The sequence below is a fragment of the Macaca nemestrina genome, chromosome 2 (genome assembly GCF_043159975.1).
Source record: "Macaca nemestrina isolate mMacNem1 chromosome 2, mMacNem.hap1, whole genome shotgun sequence".
Taxonomy (NCBI): domain Eukaryota; kingdom Metazoa; phylum Chordata; class Mammalia; order Primates; family Cercopithecidae; genus Macaca; species Macaca nemestrina.
The window spans coordinates 38,879,609-38,894,516 of record NC_092126.1 but is presented as its reverse complement, the minus strand read 5'-3'; the positions used below and the strand labels follow the sequence as shown (position 1 = coordinate 38,894,516).

General features: G+C 41.0%; 1 protein-coding gene across 2 annotated transcripts in view; it reads right to left on the bottom strand.

The window, feature by feature from the left end:
- LOC105469912 (propionyl-CoA carboxylase subunit beta) overlaps window positions 1–14,908 on the bottom strand; it is a 92,530-nt gene that overhangs the window by 15,980 nt on the left and 61,642 nt on the right. For both annotated transcript variants that reach the window (XM_011721503.2, XM_011721504.3), the window contains exon 10: window positions 88–211. In XM_011721503.2, the coding sequence (XP_011719805.1) occupies window positions 88–211 (124 nt within the window). The remainder of the gene's footprint in view (window positions 1–87; window positions 212–14,908) is intronic.

Here is a 14,908-nt window from a genome sequence, read left to right as displayed (position 1 = left end):
AACAGGCAAAGGCAGAAAGGACACCATGGACCCAGGCTTCCCTGGCCTCCAACCCCACAACCAAGGCTTGGAAGATCTCCATCCTACCTGAGGCCACCTTGGGTTGGTTGCCAACAATTCCAACAGTCCTCCCGTTCATTCTTGCAAAACCAACAATGATGTTCTTGGCATAATTGGGCATGATCTCAAAAAATTCACGCTCATCAACAACCTGCAGGAATAAATTTACTTGAGTTCAAAACGATAAAGGCAAGTATAAGATGTAATGACACTACAGAATGACATTTCTATTACAGAGGTAGAGGTAGACAGCCCCATCTCTATCACAGGTTCTCCAAGGAAGCAGGACAACAGGCAGAGGCAGCACCTCCTCCCTGCTGCGGAGAAATGGTACAGAAAACCCCAACTGCTGCTAAGATGGACACACCAGTGAAGTTGTTTTCAAAGTCCTATTTGAATTTGGAATTTTTTATGACAACTTTACCTTTTCACTTTGAAATTATTTCCGACCTAACTAAAAATGTCAGGCCAGGCCCAGTGGCTCCCTCCTGTAATCCTAGCACTTTGGGAGGTCAAGGCGGGTGGATCACCTGAGGCCAGGAGTTCAAGACCAGCCTGGCCAATGTAGCAAAACCCCATCTCTACTAAAAACACAAAAAATTAGCCTGGTGTGGCGGCAGGCACCTGTAATCCCAGCTACTCAGGAGGCTGAGGCAGGACAATCGCTTGAACGGGTAGGCAGAGGTTGCAGTGAGCCAAGATTGTGCCACTGCACTCTAGCTTGGGCAACGGAGGGAGATTCTGTCTCAAAAATAAATAAATAAAAATGAAAAATTCAAGAACAGTACATATACCCTTCGCCCCGATTCTTCATTTATTATTTTGCTCTTTTTTTTTTCTTTTTTTGAGACAGGGTCTCCCCGTCACCCAGGCTGGAATGCAGTGGTACAATCATGGCTCACTGCAGCCTTGATCTCCTGGGCTCAAGTGATCTTCCCCCCTCGGCCTCCCAAGCAGCTAGGACCACAGCTGTGCACCACCATGCTCAGTTAATTTTTAGTAGCAATAAGGTCTCGCTATGTTGCCCAGACTGGTCTCCAATTCCTGGGCTTGAGCAATCCTCCCACCTTGGCCTCCAAAGTGCTGCGATTACAGGTGTGAGCCACCGTGCCCAACCATCACTCTTTTATATACATAAACACACAAGAATGTTCTTTTTTTTTTACAACTACAGTGATATTATCAAAATCAGGAAATAAACATTACCACAATACTATTATTATTATTATTTTTTTTTTGAGACGGGATCTTGCTCTGTGACCCAGGCTGGAGTGCAATAGCATGATCACAGCTCACTGCAGCCTTGACCTCCAGGGCTCAAGCAATCCTCCTGCCTCAGGCTCCCAAGTAGCTAGGACTACAGGTACATGCCACCATGTCCAGCTAATTTTTGTATTTTTTGTAGAGACAGCATCTTGCTATCTTGCCCAGGCTGGTCTCAAACTCCTGGGCTCAAGCAATCCACCCGCCTCAGCCTCCCAAAGTGCTGAGATTACAGGCATGAGTCACTGTACCCAGTTCACAATTTTGTTTGAGACGGAGTCTCACTTAGCTGCCCAGGCTGGAGTGCAGTGGTGCGATCTCGGCTCACTGCAGCCTCTGCCCCCTGGGTTCAAGCAATTCTCCTGACTCAGCCTCCCGAGTAGCTGGGACTACAGGTACGACCACCACACCCAGCTAATTTTTTTGTATTTTCAGTAGAGATGGTTTCACCATGTTGGTCAGAATAGTGTTGATCTCCTGACCTCGTGATCCACCCACCTTGGCCTCCCAAAGTGCCGGGATTACAAGCGTGAGCCACCGCACCCAGCCACTACTTCTTATTACATAACATTATTCAAGTTTGCCAGTTGTTCCAATAGTATCCATTATAGCAGCACAAGCAACAAAATTCTGGTACAGAACCTGAGTCAGGATCACCTGGCACTTTTAGTGATCGTGTCTCTTTAGGCTCCTTTAACTTTCCCCCTCCATCTTTGTCTTTCATAGTCATGACATCTTTGAAGACAACAGACCAGTTAATTTGTAAAGCATGCCTTCTATTTGGGTTCCTTTGATATTTCTTCATGTGTAATTTTGAGCTAAGCCTTTCCGCGGGAATACCACAGAAGGAACATTCTCATCAAGTGGCACAAGGTGTTGATTTGTCCATTAATGATGGTGATATCTGCAGGTTTCCTTGTAAAAGTTACTATTTCTCCAATTTAATAAGAATTTTGTGAGGAAATACTTTGAGACTACATACAGTCCTGTTCTTCAAACTTTAATCATTAATCTAGTTCTTCATCCACTAGGTTTAGCATCCTAGCAGCCATAAAGCAGCCATGATTCTTGCCTGACTCATTACTGTCATGGTAGCTGCCAAATGGTGAGCTTTTTTTGTTTTGTTTTTTGTTTTTCTTGAGACAGGGTCTTGCTCTGCCACTCAGGTGGGAGAGCAGTGGAGCAACCTCAGCTCGCTACAGCCTCCACCTCCCAGGCTCAAGCAATCTTCCCATCTTAGCCTCCCAAGCAGCTGGGACCACAGGTTCATGCCACCATACCTGGTTAATTTTTGTATTTTTAGTAGAGACAGGGTTTCACCATGTTGGCCAGGCTGGTCTCAAACTCCGGAGCTCAAGCAATCTGCCCACCTTACAAGTTTGAACCACCTCACCCAGCCCAAATGGTGAGTTTTCCAATTCCACTTTACTTCTCCATTTATTAACTGGCATCTGTCGCAAGAAAGATCTTTGCCTTTCCCATTTACTTATATGGTATCAGTATGAACTTATGGATTCTTGTTTTATTCTATGGATTATAATCTTTCACCATCATTTTATGTTCAAATTGTCCTATATTTACCAAAGTTCCTTCATGCTGGTTCCTGTGTCCTTCTAAAGTGTCCCCATCATTCTTTGAGTACTACCTTACATTTTGGAATTTTCTTACTTTCTGGTTCATCTTGGTTTTTTTCCTGCCCCAGCCCTACAATCAGCCATTTCTCCAAAAGGCCTGGGTTCCTTTTAGGGTTGTGTGTGACTCCTTCTAAAACGTCCAAAGTCCAGCTATGTGAAAAACCATGAGTTCATGCTGATAATTCAAATTCTACTCCAATGCAACTATAGGGTTCTTTCTAGATTTTTTTCTCTTGCCATATTCACAACTCCCTTCTCCAACAGCAGAATCTGGCTGCCACTACCCTCAAAATGTACTTATTTATTCGATCCTCAAATACACAGAAAATGGTTTCAGAATTGCTAACTTACACAGCCACAAAAAACAGACCTACTAACTAGAATTTTTTTACAGCTATTTCGGTCTTTAAAGGTATATAGTCAAAATATATGTTCAAAAGTCATTCATTTAAAACAGGTTCATACTTGTATTTCATTTTAAAGGTTTTCCCCAGTCTTGATTTTATTTTTTAATATGTAAAATACTAATAGTTTAATAGTGCTCCTTCCCCATCCCTTCCACCCTAGTCCTACCTACCCTGTTATTAATCTCATTATTTTCTGATGTATTATGTGTGTGTTTGCATTTGTATCTTTTAATTTACCCTTCTATCTTACACGGGAAGTAACAGTGTAGACACTCTTGCACTTTGAATTTTTTCACTTAATATGTCCTGGGAATCACTTCCTTTTTTTTTTTTTGAGACGTAGTCTGGCTCTGTCGCCCAGGCTGGAGTGCAGTGGCGCGATCTTGGCTCACTACAAGCTCCGCCTCCTGGGTTCACGCCATTCTCCTGCCTCAGCCTCCTGAGTAGCTGGGACTACAGGCGCCCGTCACCACACCTGGCTAAATTTTTGTATTTTTAGTAGAGACGGGGTTTCACCGTATTAGCCAGGATGGTCTGGATCTCCTGACCTCATGATCCACCCGCCTCCACCTCCCAAAGTGCTGGGATTACAGGCGTGAGCCACCGCGCCCGGCTGGGAATCACTTCCTATCAATTCATAGAGATCTTCATTCTTTTTCACTTCTGCATAGTACTGTACTGTGTGATGTACCAAAGTTTATTCAACCAATCTACATGTGGCTTACATTATTTTAAAATTTACATTTAGGTTACTTAGAGTATCTCACAATTACAAATGACAATGTAATGGTAGTAACTTCGCACATCTATAATTTTGTATGGTGGGAAGTGTATCTTCAGGGTAAATTGCTAGGAATGGGATTGCTGGGTCAAAGGGCAAATGCTAATTTAGTCCTGGATAATACCAGAGTCCCCTACCAGCAATGTGCAAGAGTGCCCGCTTCTCCACTGACTTTCCAGTGGAAAGTGTTTTCAGGGTTTTTATTTTTAGCCAATCTGAATATGAGAAAATACTCAGTGTAATTTGAATTTGTATTTCTAGCATTATAAAGTTGAACATCTTTTGACATGTTTAAGGTCCATTTTATATCTTTTTTGTGAGCTATCTATTCGTGGCTTTTTTGCCCGCTTTTCTATCAATTTTGGTCGTTAATCCTTCAGTGGAAGAGCTCCTTATTAAGAATATTCATACTCTGGGATACATGTTGCAAAGAGTTTCTTCTAGCATATTGGTTGTCTTTTGATTTTGTTTATAGTTTTTTGTTATGAAGAGTGGGGTTTTAAAATTTTTACAGTCAGCTTTGTCTATCTTTCACTGAAACTAGTTTTTGAGTTACAGTTCAAAAGCATTTCTAAACCTTCCCCTAAGGTTTCAGAGGAATTCATCTGTGTTTTCTTTTAGTGCTTGTATGGATTCACAGGTTATATTTAGTTCTCTGACCCATTTGTAGTTTATTTTTGTACATGGTGTAAAGTATGAATCTAATTTTATGTTTTCCTAAATGGCTAGTCAGTTGCCCCAGCATCATTTATTAAAAGCTAATTTTTGCCCGAGATTTGATAAAATATCATTATCATATACAGTCGGGCACTGCACAATGAGGTTTTGGTCAATGACGGACTGCCTATAGGAAGGTGGTCCTATTGTACTACCCTATTCTTACTGTACCCTATGTTTAGATACATACTTACCATTGTGTTACAACTGTATACAGTGTCTGGTACAGTAACATGCTGTACAGGTTTGCAGCCTAAGAGCAATAGACTATACCACAGATTCTAGGTGTGTAATAGGCTATACCATCTAGGTTTGTGATGGACCACTCTATGATGGTCGCACAAAGAAACTGCCTAATGATGCATTTCTCAGAACATATCCCCGTTGTTAAGCAACGCGTAACTGTACTAAAATTCTGTATGTACTTGAGTCTATTTCTGGCTCTTTTATTCTATTCCACTGGTCTATTTATGTGCCTGTACCAGTTTTAACTATAGGATGCTATAATATAAAACATGGCTAGTCCCAACTTACAGATTTTCTTTTGCAGTATATTCTTAGGTATTCTTGCACTTCTATTTTTCCATGTGCACTTTTGTATAAACTTATCTAGTTCTATTTTTTAAAAACTGTTTATTGGGATTGTCTTAAGTTTATAAAACAACTTAAGAACCACCAACTTTTTCATAACATTAATCCCAGGAACAAGGAATGTCTTTCCATTTGTTCAAGTCTACTTTTATGTTTTGTTTTGTACAGACAAGGTCTCACTATGTTGTCTAAGACGGTGTCAAACTCCTGGGCTCAAGGGATCTTCCCTCCTCAGCTTCCTAAAGTGCTGGGATTACAGGTGTGAGCCACCATGCCTGGCCTACTTTTGATTTTCAGAAGTGTTTTTAAGATCACCCTGGGCTGGGCTTGGGGGCTCACACCTAAAATCCCAGCACTTTGGAAGGCCAAGGCGGAAGGATCGCTTGAGCCCAAGAGTTCAAAACCAGCCTGGGCAACATAGCACAACTTCTTCTTACCAAAAAAAGGTACTAAATCAGGTGGGTGTGGTGATGCATGCCTGTAGGCCTGGCAATGTGAGATTGCTTAACTAGGAAGTTGAAGCTGCAGTGAGTTGTGACTGGGCCACTGCACTCCATCCTGGGTGACAGAGTGAAACCCTGTCTAAAAAAATAAATTTGCCCTACAACAGCTTCTGTACATTTCCTGTTAAAATTATTACTATTTTATCTTCTTGTTGCTATGTAAAAGAGGCTTTTACTCTACCATAATTGGTTACTGCTTGTGTATATGAAGATTTCTGTATGTTAATTTTGTATCCTGTTCCTCAATTATTGTTTCAGTATAATAATGCATTCTCTAGAGTTTTATTGAATACTATAATACCATATCACCTATGTTACCACTTGACATCTTTTCCAAGGCTTTTGTCTCTAATTGGTCCTCTTCTTGGCTAACCGCATTGGTTAATATTTCCAGAACAATGTTAAATAATAATGGAAATAATGGGCATCCTATACTTGTTCCTAATCCTAGTAGAAGCTAGTCTTTATTAGGTGAGATGCTGCCTTTCGAAAAGGTCTATACCAAATTTTATCACATTAAGTATTAATCAAGTCCTATTTTCTGAAGTCTATCAAGAATAGGTATTGATCTTTCTTAAAGGTTTTCTTCAGTGTCTATATAAATAATTGTGATTTTTCTTCCCTATGTGTGTTAATACAGTATATTACTGGGCTTCCTAGAACCAATCTTGCATTCCTAGAATAAATCCCACTAGGCCACAGATGTAATTTTAAAGAGATAAGTAATATGAAACTGAAATCTTAAGTACTACCTTTATCAGGTTCAGGTATTGATATCATACTTCTTTTAAAAATTGTGGAAGGTTCTTGTGTGTTTTGTTTACTGTCTATGCTTTGGAAGAATTTATGTGGCATGAGGACTATTTGGCCTTTAAAGGTCTCAGAAATTCCACATGAAACTATTTGGGCCTGGTATTTGTTTGAGACAGAGTCTTGCTCTGTCACCCAGGGTAGACTGCCGTGGCACAAATATGGTTAACTGCTCCCTCAACTTCCTGGGCTCAAGCGACCCACCTACCTCGGCCTCCCCAGTAGCTGGGACTACAGGTGCATACCACCATGCCTGGTTTTTTTTGTTTTTTGTTTTGAGATGGAGTTTCACTCTTGTTGCCCAGGCTGGAGTGCAATGGAGCTATCTTGGCTCACCGCAACCTCTACCTCCCAGGGTCAAGCAGTTTTCCTGCCTCAGCCTCCCGAGTAGCTGGGATTATAGGCATGTGCCACCACACCTGGCTCATTTTCTATTTTTAGTAAAGACGGGGTTTCTCTATGTTGGTCAGGCTGGTCTCGAACTCCTGACCTCAGGTGAACAGCCCATCTCAGCCTCCCAAAGTGCTGGGATTACAGGTGTGAGCCACCTTGCCTGGCCCTAATTTATTTTTTGTAGCGACAGAATTTCATCATGTTGCCCAGGCTAGTCTCAAACTCCTGGGCTCAAACAATCCTCCCATTTTAGCATCCCAAAATGTTGGGATTATAGGCATGAGCCACTGGATCCAGTTCCTGGTGCTTTTTGGTGAAGTAATTCCTTCCACGGAATTTAGTGGTTCATTTAAGCTTCCTACCTCTGATGGGATCAATTTCTGTTAAACTGTGTTTTCCAAATTTTCCAATTTATCTTTGTCTCTTAGAATTTTTTTTTTTTTCTGAAACAGGGTCTCACTATGTTGCCCAGGCTAGAGTATGATGGTGCAATCACAGCTCACTACAGCCTTGAACTCCTGTGTTCCAGCAATTCCCCTACACCGAAGCCTCTCAAGTAGCTAGCACTATAGGTGCCAGTTAACTTAAAAAATTTTTGTAGAGACAGGGTCTCACTACGTTGCCCAGGTTGATCCTCAACTCATGGCTTCAAGCAATCCTCCCACCTCAGCCTCCCAAAGGGCTTGGATTATAGGCATGAGCCACCACACCTGGCCTCTTAATGATTCTGAAGTTTCTTCTTTTTCAATGGTTATTCCCTTTTTCACTTCATACTTCTGCTTTTACTGTCTCTTTTGAAGTTAGCCAGTGTTTACCAATTGCAACTATTCTTCTATTTCCATCATACATTTCTGCACTTATCCTTATTATTTCTTGGATTTATTCTGAAATATTTTATAGGGATTTTTCCCTGGCTTTTTCAGTTGGGAATCGGGTTTTTTTTTTTTTTTTTTAGATGGAGTCTTGCTCTGTTGCCCAGGCTGGAGTGCAGTGGCATGATCTCAACTCACTGCAACCTCTGCCTCCCAGGTTCAAGCGATTCTCCTGTCTCAGCCTCCTGAGTACCTGGGATTACAGACACACGCCACCATGCCCAGCTAATTGTTTGTATTTTAGTAGAGATGGGGTTTCACCATGTTGCCCAGGCTGGTCTCTTAACTCCTGAGGTCAAGCAATCTACCCGCCTCGGCCTCCCAAAGTGCTGGAGTTACATGTGTGAGCCACTGTGCCTGGCCTGTTTATTTTCCTTCTCCCATTTTTACTGTTTCAGGAAATAAATTTTCATCTGTTCATTGTTTTAAACATATTCTGTAGGTTTTGACACAGTGTTTTGTCTTTTTTTCTTTTTAGAATTCTATCATTTGGTTTCTATTTTCCCCTTTCATCCAAGAATTGTTTACTAGAAGATCTATTTCCTGGCTGGAGGCTGCTTTTGTTTCAGTTGTTGTAAGTTTCTAATTTTAAGCAATGTTGTTTCACAGTATTTTTTGCTCTATGGGATTTAATGATGTTTTCTTTCTGACCTAATACATATGATCAACTTTTGTGAATATTCCATGTGTACTTTAGAATAAGATTTATTGTTCATGACCAGGGTGTACAGTCCAAAATAGATGCCTAAGATCTATTATGTTATTTAGGTCTCCTAAATTGTTATTTTTGTCCATTTGACCTGTCTTGTACTAACAAAGATGTGTATACATCTCCTAGTATTTCTACCTAAGTCTGTTCAATCTCCTATAGTTTCAGCTTTATAAAGATGGTGGTTATTTGTGGCAAAGATATTTGATTTGCTTTACATTATCATTGTGACCTATGGCTTTTAGCAGTTGAAAATGTCCTTCCTGGGAGGCTGAGGCAGGAGAATCACTTGAACCTGGGAAGTGGAGGTTGCAGTGAGCCGAGATTGTAGCACAGCACTCCAGCCTGGGTTACAGAGTGAGACTTCATATCACCAAAAAAAAAGAAAAAAAAGTCCTTATCATGGTTAATACCTAAACTTTACTGTTCATTATTAGTGTCACAAATACTGCTATGTTATTGTTTCCATTCTCCCAGTATATTTCTGCCCATTCCCTGTTTTTAGCCTTTCTGAATCACATTTATATACTGAATGTAGTTGGTCCATAATAAATTAGACATATTTTTAACAAGTGAATTATACCCATCCATATTTATTGGTATGACATTTACTTTTTTACTGCCATATTATTATTATTTTGAGACGGAGTTTCACTCTTGTTGCCGAGGCTGGAGTGCAACGGCACGATCTCGGCTCACCACAACCTCTGCCTCCTGGGTTCAAGCAATTCTCCTGCCTCAGCCTTCCAGGTAGCTGGGATTACAGGCATGCGCCACCACACTTGGCTAATTTTGTATTTTCAGTAGAGATGGGGTTTCTCCATGTTAGTCAGGCTGGTCTCTACTCCCGACCTCAGGTGATCTACCCGCCTCAGCCTCCCAAAGTACTGGGATTACAGGCATGAGCCACTGTGCCTGGCCTGTCATCTTATTTTTTATAAATACTATGTATTCTGTATTTACTGTTTGTCTTTTATATTTTTCCCCTTTATCGTTACCCACAATGATATATACTGTTTATGTGAGAAGTTTAAAGAATGTTTATATTTTTTAGCCTAGTGGTTACCCTTGTAATTATGCCTTTTGATGCCTTTAGTTCATTTCCTTAATCTTTCATTAACTAGTTGTTTTTTAATGATATCTGTTAGCTAATGGTAATCAGTGAGCTGATTCTGCTATATTCTTTCCCTCTCTTCTCCTCCCATTTTTCAGTTGAGTTTTTTTCTGAAACTAAACATATAACTCTTATACATTGTTCTCTACCCTCATCCCCACTTCTGTTTTAGTCTTAGAATTATAATTAAGTATATTAGATAATCACTACCAATCCTTCTGTTGAAATCTCTCCAGCTACCACTTGATTGGATGAAGCTCATTCTCTAGTAGATTTCTCAAGAAAGCCTTATTAATGCAAACTTCCCTCGGTTCTTGGGTGTTTAAAACTGGTTTTCGCCGGGCGCGGTGGCTCAAGCCTGTAATCCCAGCACTTTGGGAGGCTGAGACGGGTGGATCACAAGGTCAGGAGATCGAGACCATCCTGGCTAACACGGTGAAACCCCGTCTCTACTAAAAAATACAAAAAACTAGCCAGGCGTGGTGGCGGGCGCCTGTAGTCCCAGCTACTTGGGAGGCTGAGGCAGGAGAAAGGCGTGAACCCGGGAGGCAGAGCTTGCAGTGAGCTGAGATCCGGCCACTGCACTCCAGCCTGGGCGACAGAGCAAGACTCCATCTCAAAAAAAAAAAAAACTGGTTTTCTGTAGTCTTAATACATGAAGGTGTGCTTTGCTAAACATAAAATCCTTAGTCACAGATTCTTTCCTTCAGCCTCCTGAAAGTGCTTTTCTGTTGTTTCCTTGCTTTTCTATGTTGCTTTGGAGAAGTTGGATGCCATTTTATTCTCTTGCCCATGTAAAATCATTTTATTTCTGCCCAAAGGTCCTGAGGATTTCTCCTTATTTTAAAAATCCAACGGTTAATCAGTATTTTCTCTAGTTTGACCATTCTGGGTCAATTTTCCCACGTGCTCAGTGTGTACTTTCATTATATAACTCTGAATCTTATTTTATTTCTGGAATATTTTCTTGGATTACAGTTTTAAATATTAAGTCTGTTCTACTGGTTTTTCTTCTTCAGACACTCCAATTATACGTATGTTCAGTCTTCTTTGCCTTTCATTGTAGTCACTTTTTTCTGATACATTTAACTAGTAATTTAAAAAAATTAATCCCAGATGTGACAGTATAACCAATAATTTTAAAGGAATTTGTATTTTAAAATTTTATAATTGCATATATGTACAATGTACATGTTTTCATATATGTATACACTGTGGGATGACTAAATCAAGCTAGTTAACATATCCACCACCTCGCTTTTTTGTGGTGAGAACGCAAAATCTACTTTTACTTTTTTATATTATTTCATTCGTTCTTTAGGCTATTTATCTATTTTTCTTCAATGTTTCTTATTAAATTTTCATTCAAATACATTCTCATTTGAGCACCTTGAAATTTTGATATCATTTCTGATGTGATTTTGTCTCCCCTGCCCATTTTCTTAATTCAATCAGCTTTAACTTCACTTCTTACTATTATCCCTCCATTTTGTCATTAGTTTCTGAATTTTCTATTTTTACAACTTCAAATGCTTATCAGGGGCTATTGCACTCAGACTGAAGCATGGTCAGCTGCTTCATGATTGACTTTTATAGTGAAGGGAGTTCCATCAACTGAAATGTTTCATTCTCACTTTTTGTTTTCTTATTGTAGCTTTATATAAATGAAAACTATTTGTACCTGCATTATCCAAAGTTGGCAGATGAACAAATGAACAAAAATCCTAGTTCAAGAGCACCCTCTTCTGTCAGCATAGCAAAGTGCAGTTTAGTTCACGGGTGACTAATTTTTGGGAGGGTGGTGGGGAAAGGCATAGTGTCCTTCAGTTTTTTGGATTTTGTATGTCTTGCAGATACATAAATTTACCCCCCTTGCTTCATTTTCCTTCACTATTTCCAAAGGTACCTCTCTCTTTCCTTTGTACTCTTCTTCCCCAGAAGTAATGCCTTCCCTTGACTACCATATTGACTTGTGTGTGTACTCTTAAGTACCTTCTCTCTAAAGTCACTGCTCTTGTTCCTAGCATATTCCATTTTTTTTCTTTTGTCTTTTTTTTTTTTTTTTTTTTTTTTAAGAGACAGAGTTTCGCTCTTGTCACCCAGACTGGAATGCAATGGTGCGATCTCAGCTCATTGCAACCTGTGCCTCCCCAGTTCAAGTGATTCTCCTGCCTCAGTCTCTCGAGTAGCTGGGATTACAGGGACGCGCCACCACACCTGGCTAATTTTTGTATTTTTAGTAGAGATGGGTTTTCACCATGTTGGCCAAGCTGGTCTCAAACTCCTGACCTCAAGTGATCCACCAGCCTCAGCCTCCCAAAGTGCTGGGATTATAGGCATGAGCCACCACACCTGGCCAGAAGAAGTTTTTTTAAAAAGCAAAGTAAAAGGTGTAATAATACAATACTTTTTGAGTTAAAAGTAAATATATGGGCCAGGTGCAGTGACTTACACCTCTAATGTCAGTACTTTGGGAAGCCGAGGCGGGCGGATCACTTGAAGCCAGAAATTCGAGACCAGCCTGGCCAACATGGCGAAACTCCATCTCTAAAATACAAAAATTAGCCAGGCGTGGTGGCACATGCCTGTAATCCCAGCTACTTAGGAGGCTGAGGCAGAAGACTCACCCGAACCTGGAAGGCGGAAGTTGCAATGAGCCAAGATCTCACCACTGCACACCAGCCTGGGCAACAGAGTGAGATTCTGTCTCAAAGAGAGAAAAAAAAAAAAAAAACAGCAAATTTGGAGAGAGACTTTCCAGAGGTAATTAAAATTAAAAGGGGTCATAAGAGGGGGACCCTAATCTGATAGGACTTGAATTTTTTTAAGAATTGGAAAAGCTGGGCCGGCACGGTGGCTCATGCCTGTAATCCCAGCACTTTGGGAGACCGAGACAGGTGGATCATGAGGTCAGGAGATCAGGACCATCCTGGCCAACATGGTGAAACCCCATCTCTACTAAAAATACAAAAATTAGCTAAGCGTGGTGGCGGGCGCCTTTAATCCCAGCTATTCAAGAGGCTGAGGCAGGAAAATCACTTGAATCCGGGAGGCGGAGGTTGCAGTGAGCTGAGATCGTGCCACTGCACTCCAGTCTGGTGACAGAGTGAGACTCCATCTCAAAAAAAAAAAAGAAAAAAGAATTTGAAAAGCCAGCCGGGCACGGTGGCTCATGCGTGTAATCCCAACACTTTGGGAGTCCGAGGCAGGCAGATCAGGAGATTGAGACCATCCTGGCTAACATGGCGAAACTCCGTCTCTACTAAAAATACAAAAAATTAGCCAGGTGTGGTGGTGGGCGCCTGTAGTCCCAGCTACGTGGGAGGCTGAGGCGGGAGAATTGCGTGTACCCAGGAGGTGAAGTTTGCAGTTGAGATCACGCCACTGCACTCCAGCCTGGGCGACAGAGCGAGACTCCGCCTCAAAATAAATAAATGAATGAATGAATGAATGGAAACGCCAGCCTGGGCAACATAGTAAGATGCCATCTCTACAAAAAATTTAAAAATTAGCCAGATGTGGTGGCATGCAGCTATAGTCCCAGCTACTAAGGAGGCTGAGGTGGGAGGATCACTTGAGCACCAGAGGTCAAGGCTGCAGTGAGTCAAGGTCACACCGTTGCACTCCAGCCTGGGTAACAAAGCAAGATCCTGTCTCTGAGGAAAAAAAAAAAAAAAAAGAGGAAGAGACACCAGAGATCTCTCTCTTTCTGCATGCACAGAGAGCAAAGACTTTGTGAGGACACAGCAAGAGGGTAGTCCAGAAGCCAAGGAGACAGAGACCTCAGAATTAAGCCAACCCTGCCAACACCATGATCTTGGACTGCTAGCCTCCAGAACTGACAGAAAATAAGTTTCTGTTATTTAAGCTATGCAGTTTATGGTATTTTCTTATGGCAGCCCTAGAACACTAATACATAAAGCAAATACAGGTCAGGCATGGTGGCTCACACCTGTAATCCCAGCACTTTGCGGGGCCAAGGAAGGTGGATCACCTGAGGTCAGGAGTTCAAGACCAGCCTGGCCAATGTGGTGAATCCCTGTCTCTACTAAAAGTACAAAAATTAGCCAGATATAGTAGTGCTCGCCTGTAATCCCAGCTACTTGGGAGGCTGACGCATGAGAATCTGTTGAACCCAGTAGACAGGGGTTGCAGTGAGTCAAGATTACGCCACTGCATTCCAGCTTGGGTGACAAGAGCAAAACTCTGTCTCAAAAAAAAAAAAATTTTTTTTTCATAAATAAGTAAAGCAAATACAACATCGATACCAAAACCTGATTTTAAAATACCTAAAAAAATACGCACTAGTATCACGTAATATTAATGCAAAAACTCAAAACATTAGCAAACAGAATAAACTTCAGGAATGAAGGAATAGTTTAGTATTAGGAAATCTACAAGGATAGGTTTATAAATAGATCTAAGGAAGAAAATCACATGATCATCTCCAAAAACACTGAAAGTGCATTCAACAATATTCAACACTCATTCGGAACTTTAAGGACAAAATAAACAACAAAAATATTTAAAACAGAAACCAGTAGTAGCTTCAACATGAAAAAAAGATACAAATCAGGAAACACTGACAGCAGTCTTGCTAAACTTAGAAATAATACAAAGATGCCCAGAATTACAACTATGATTCCCCATTACATTTGACATATAGGAAGTTGTAGCCAATGCAAAACAAGGAAAGAAATGACACGTAAAATAACTGGAAAGATAAAACTTTATTTACTTACTTATTTTTGGAGATGGAGTGTTGTTCCATCACCCAGGATGGAGTGCGGTGACATGATCATAACCCAGAATAGCCTCAAACACCTGGGCTCAAGCAATCCTCCCATCTCAGCCTCCCAAGTAAACAGGACTAAAGGCAATGGCCACCTCAGCCAGCAAATTTTTTTACTTTTTGTAGAGGTGGTGACTCATTATGTTGCCCAGGCTGGTTCTGAGCTCGTGGCATGAAAGGATCCTCCTGCCTTGGCCTCCCAAAGCATTGGGATTACAGGCATGAGCTCCTGCACCCAGCAGAACTCTTATTTATACATAGA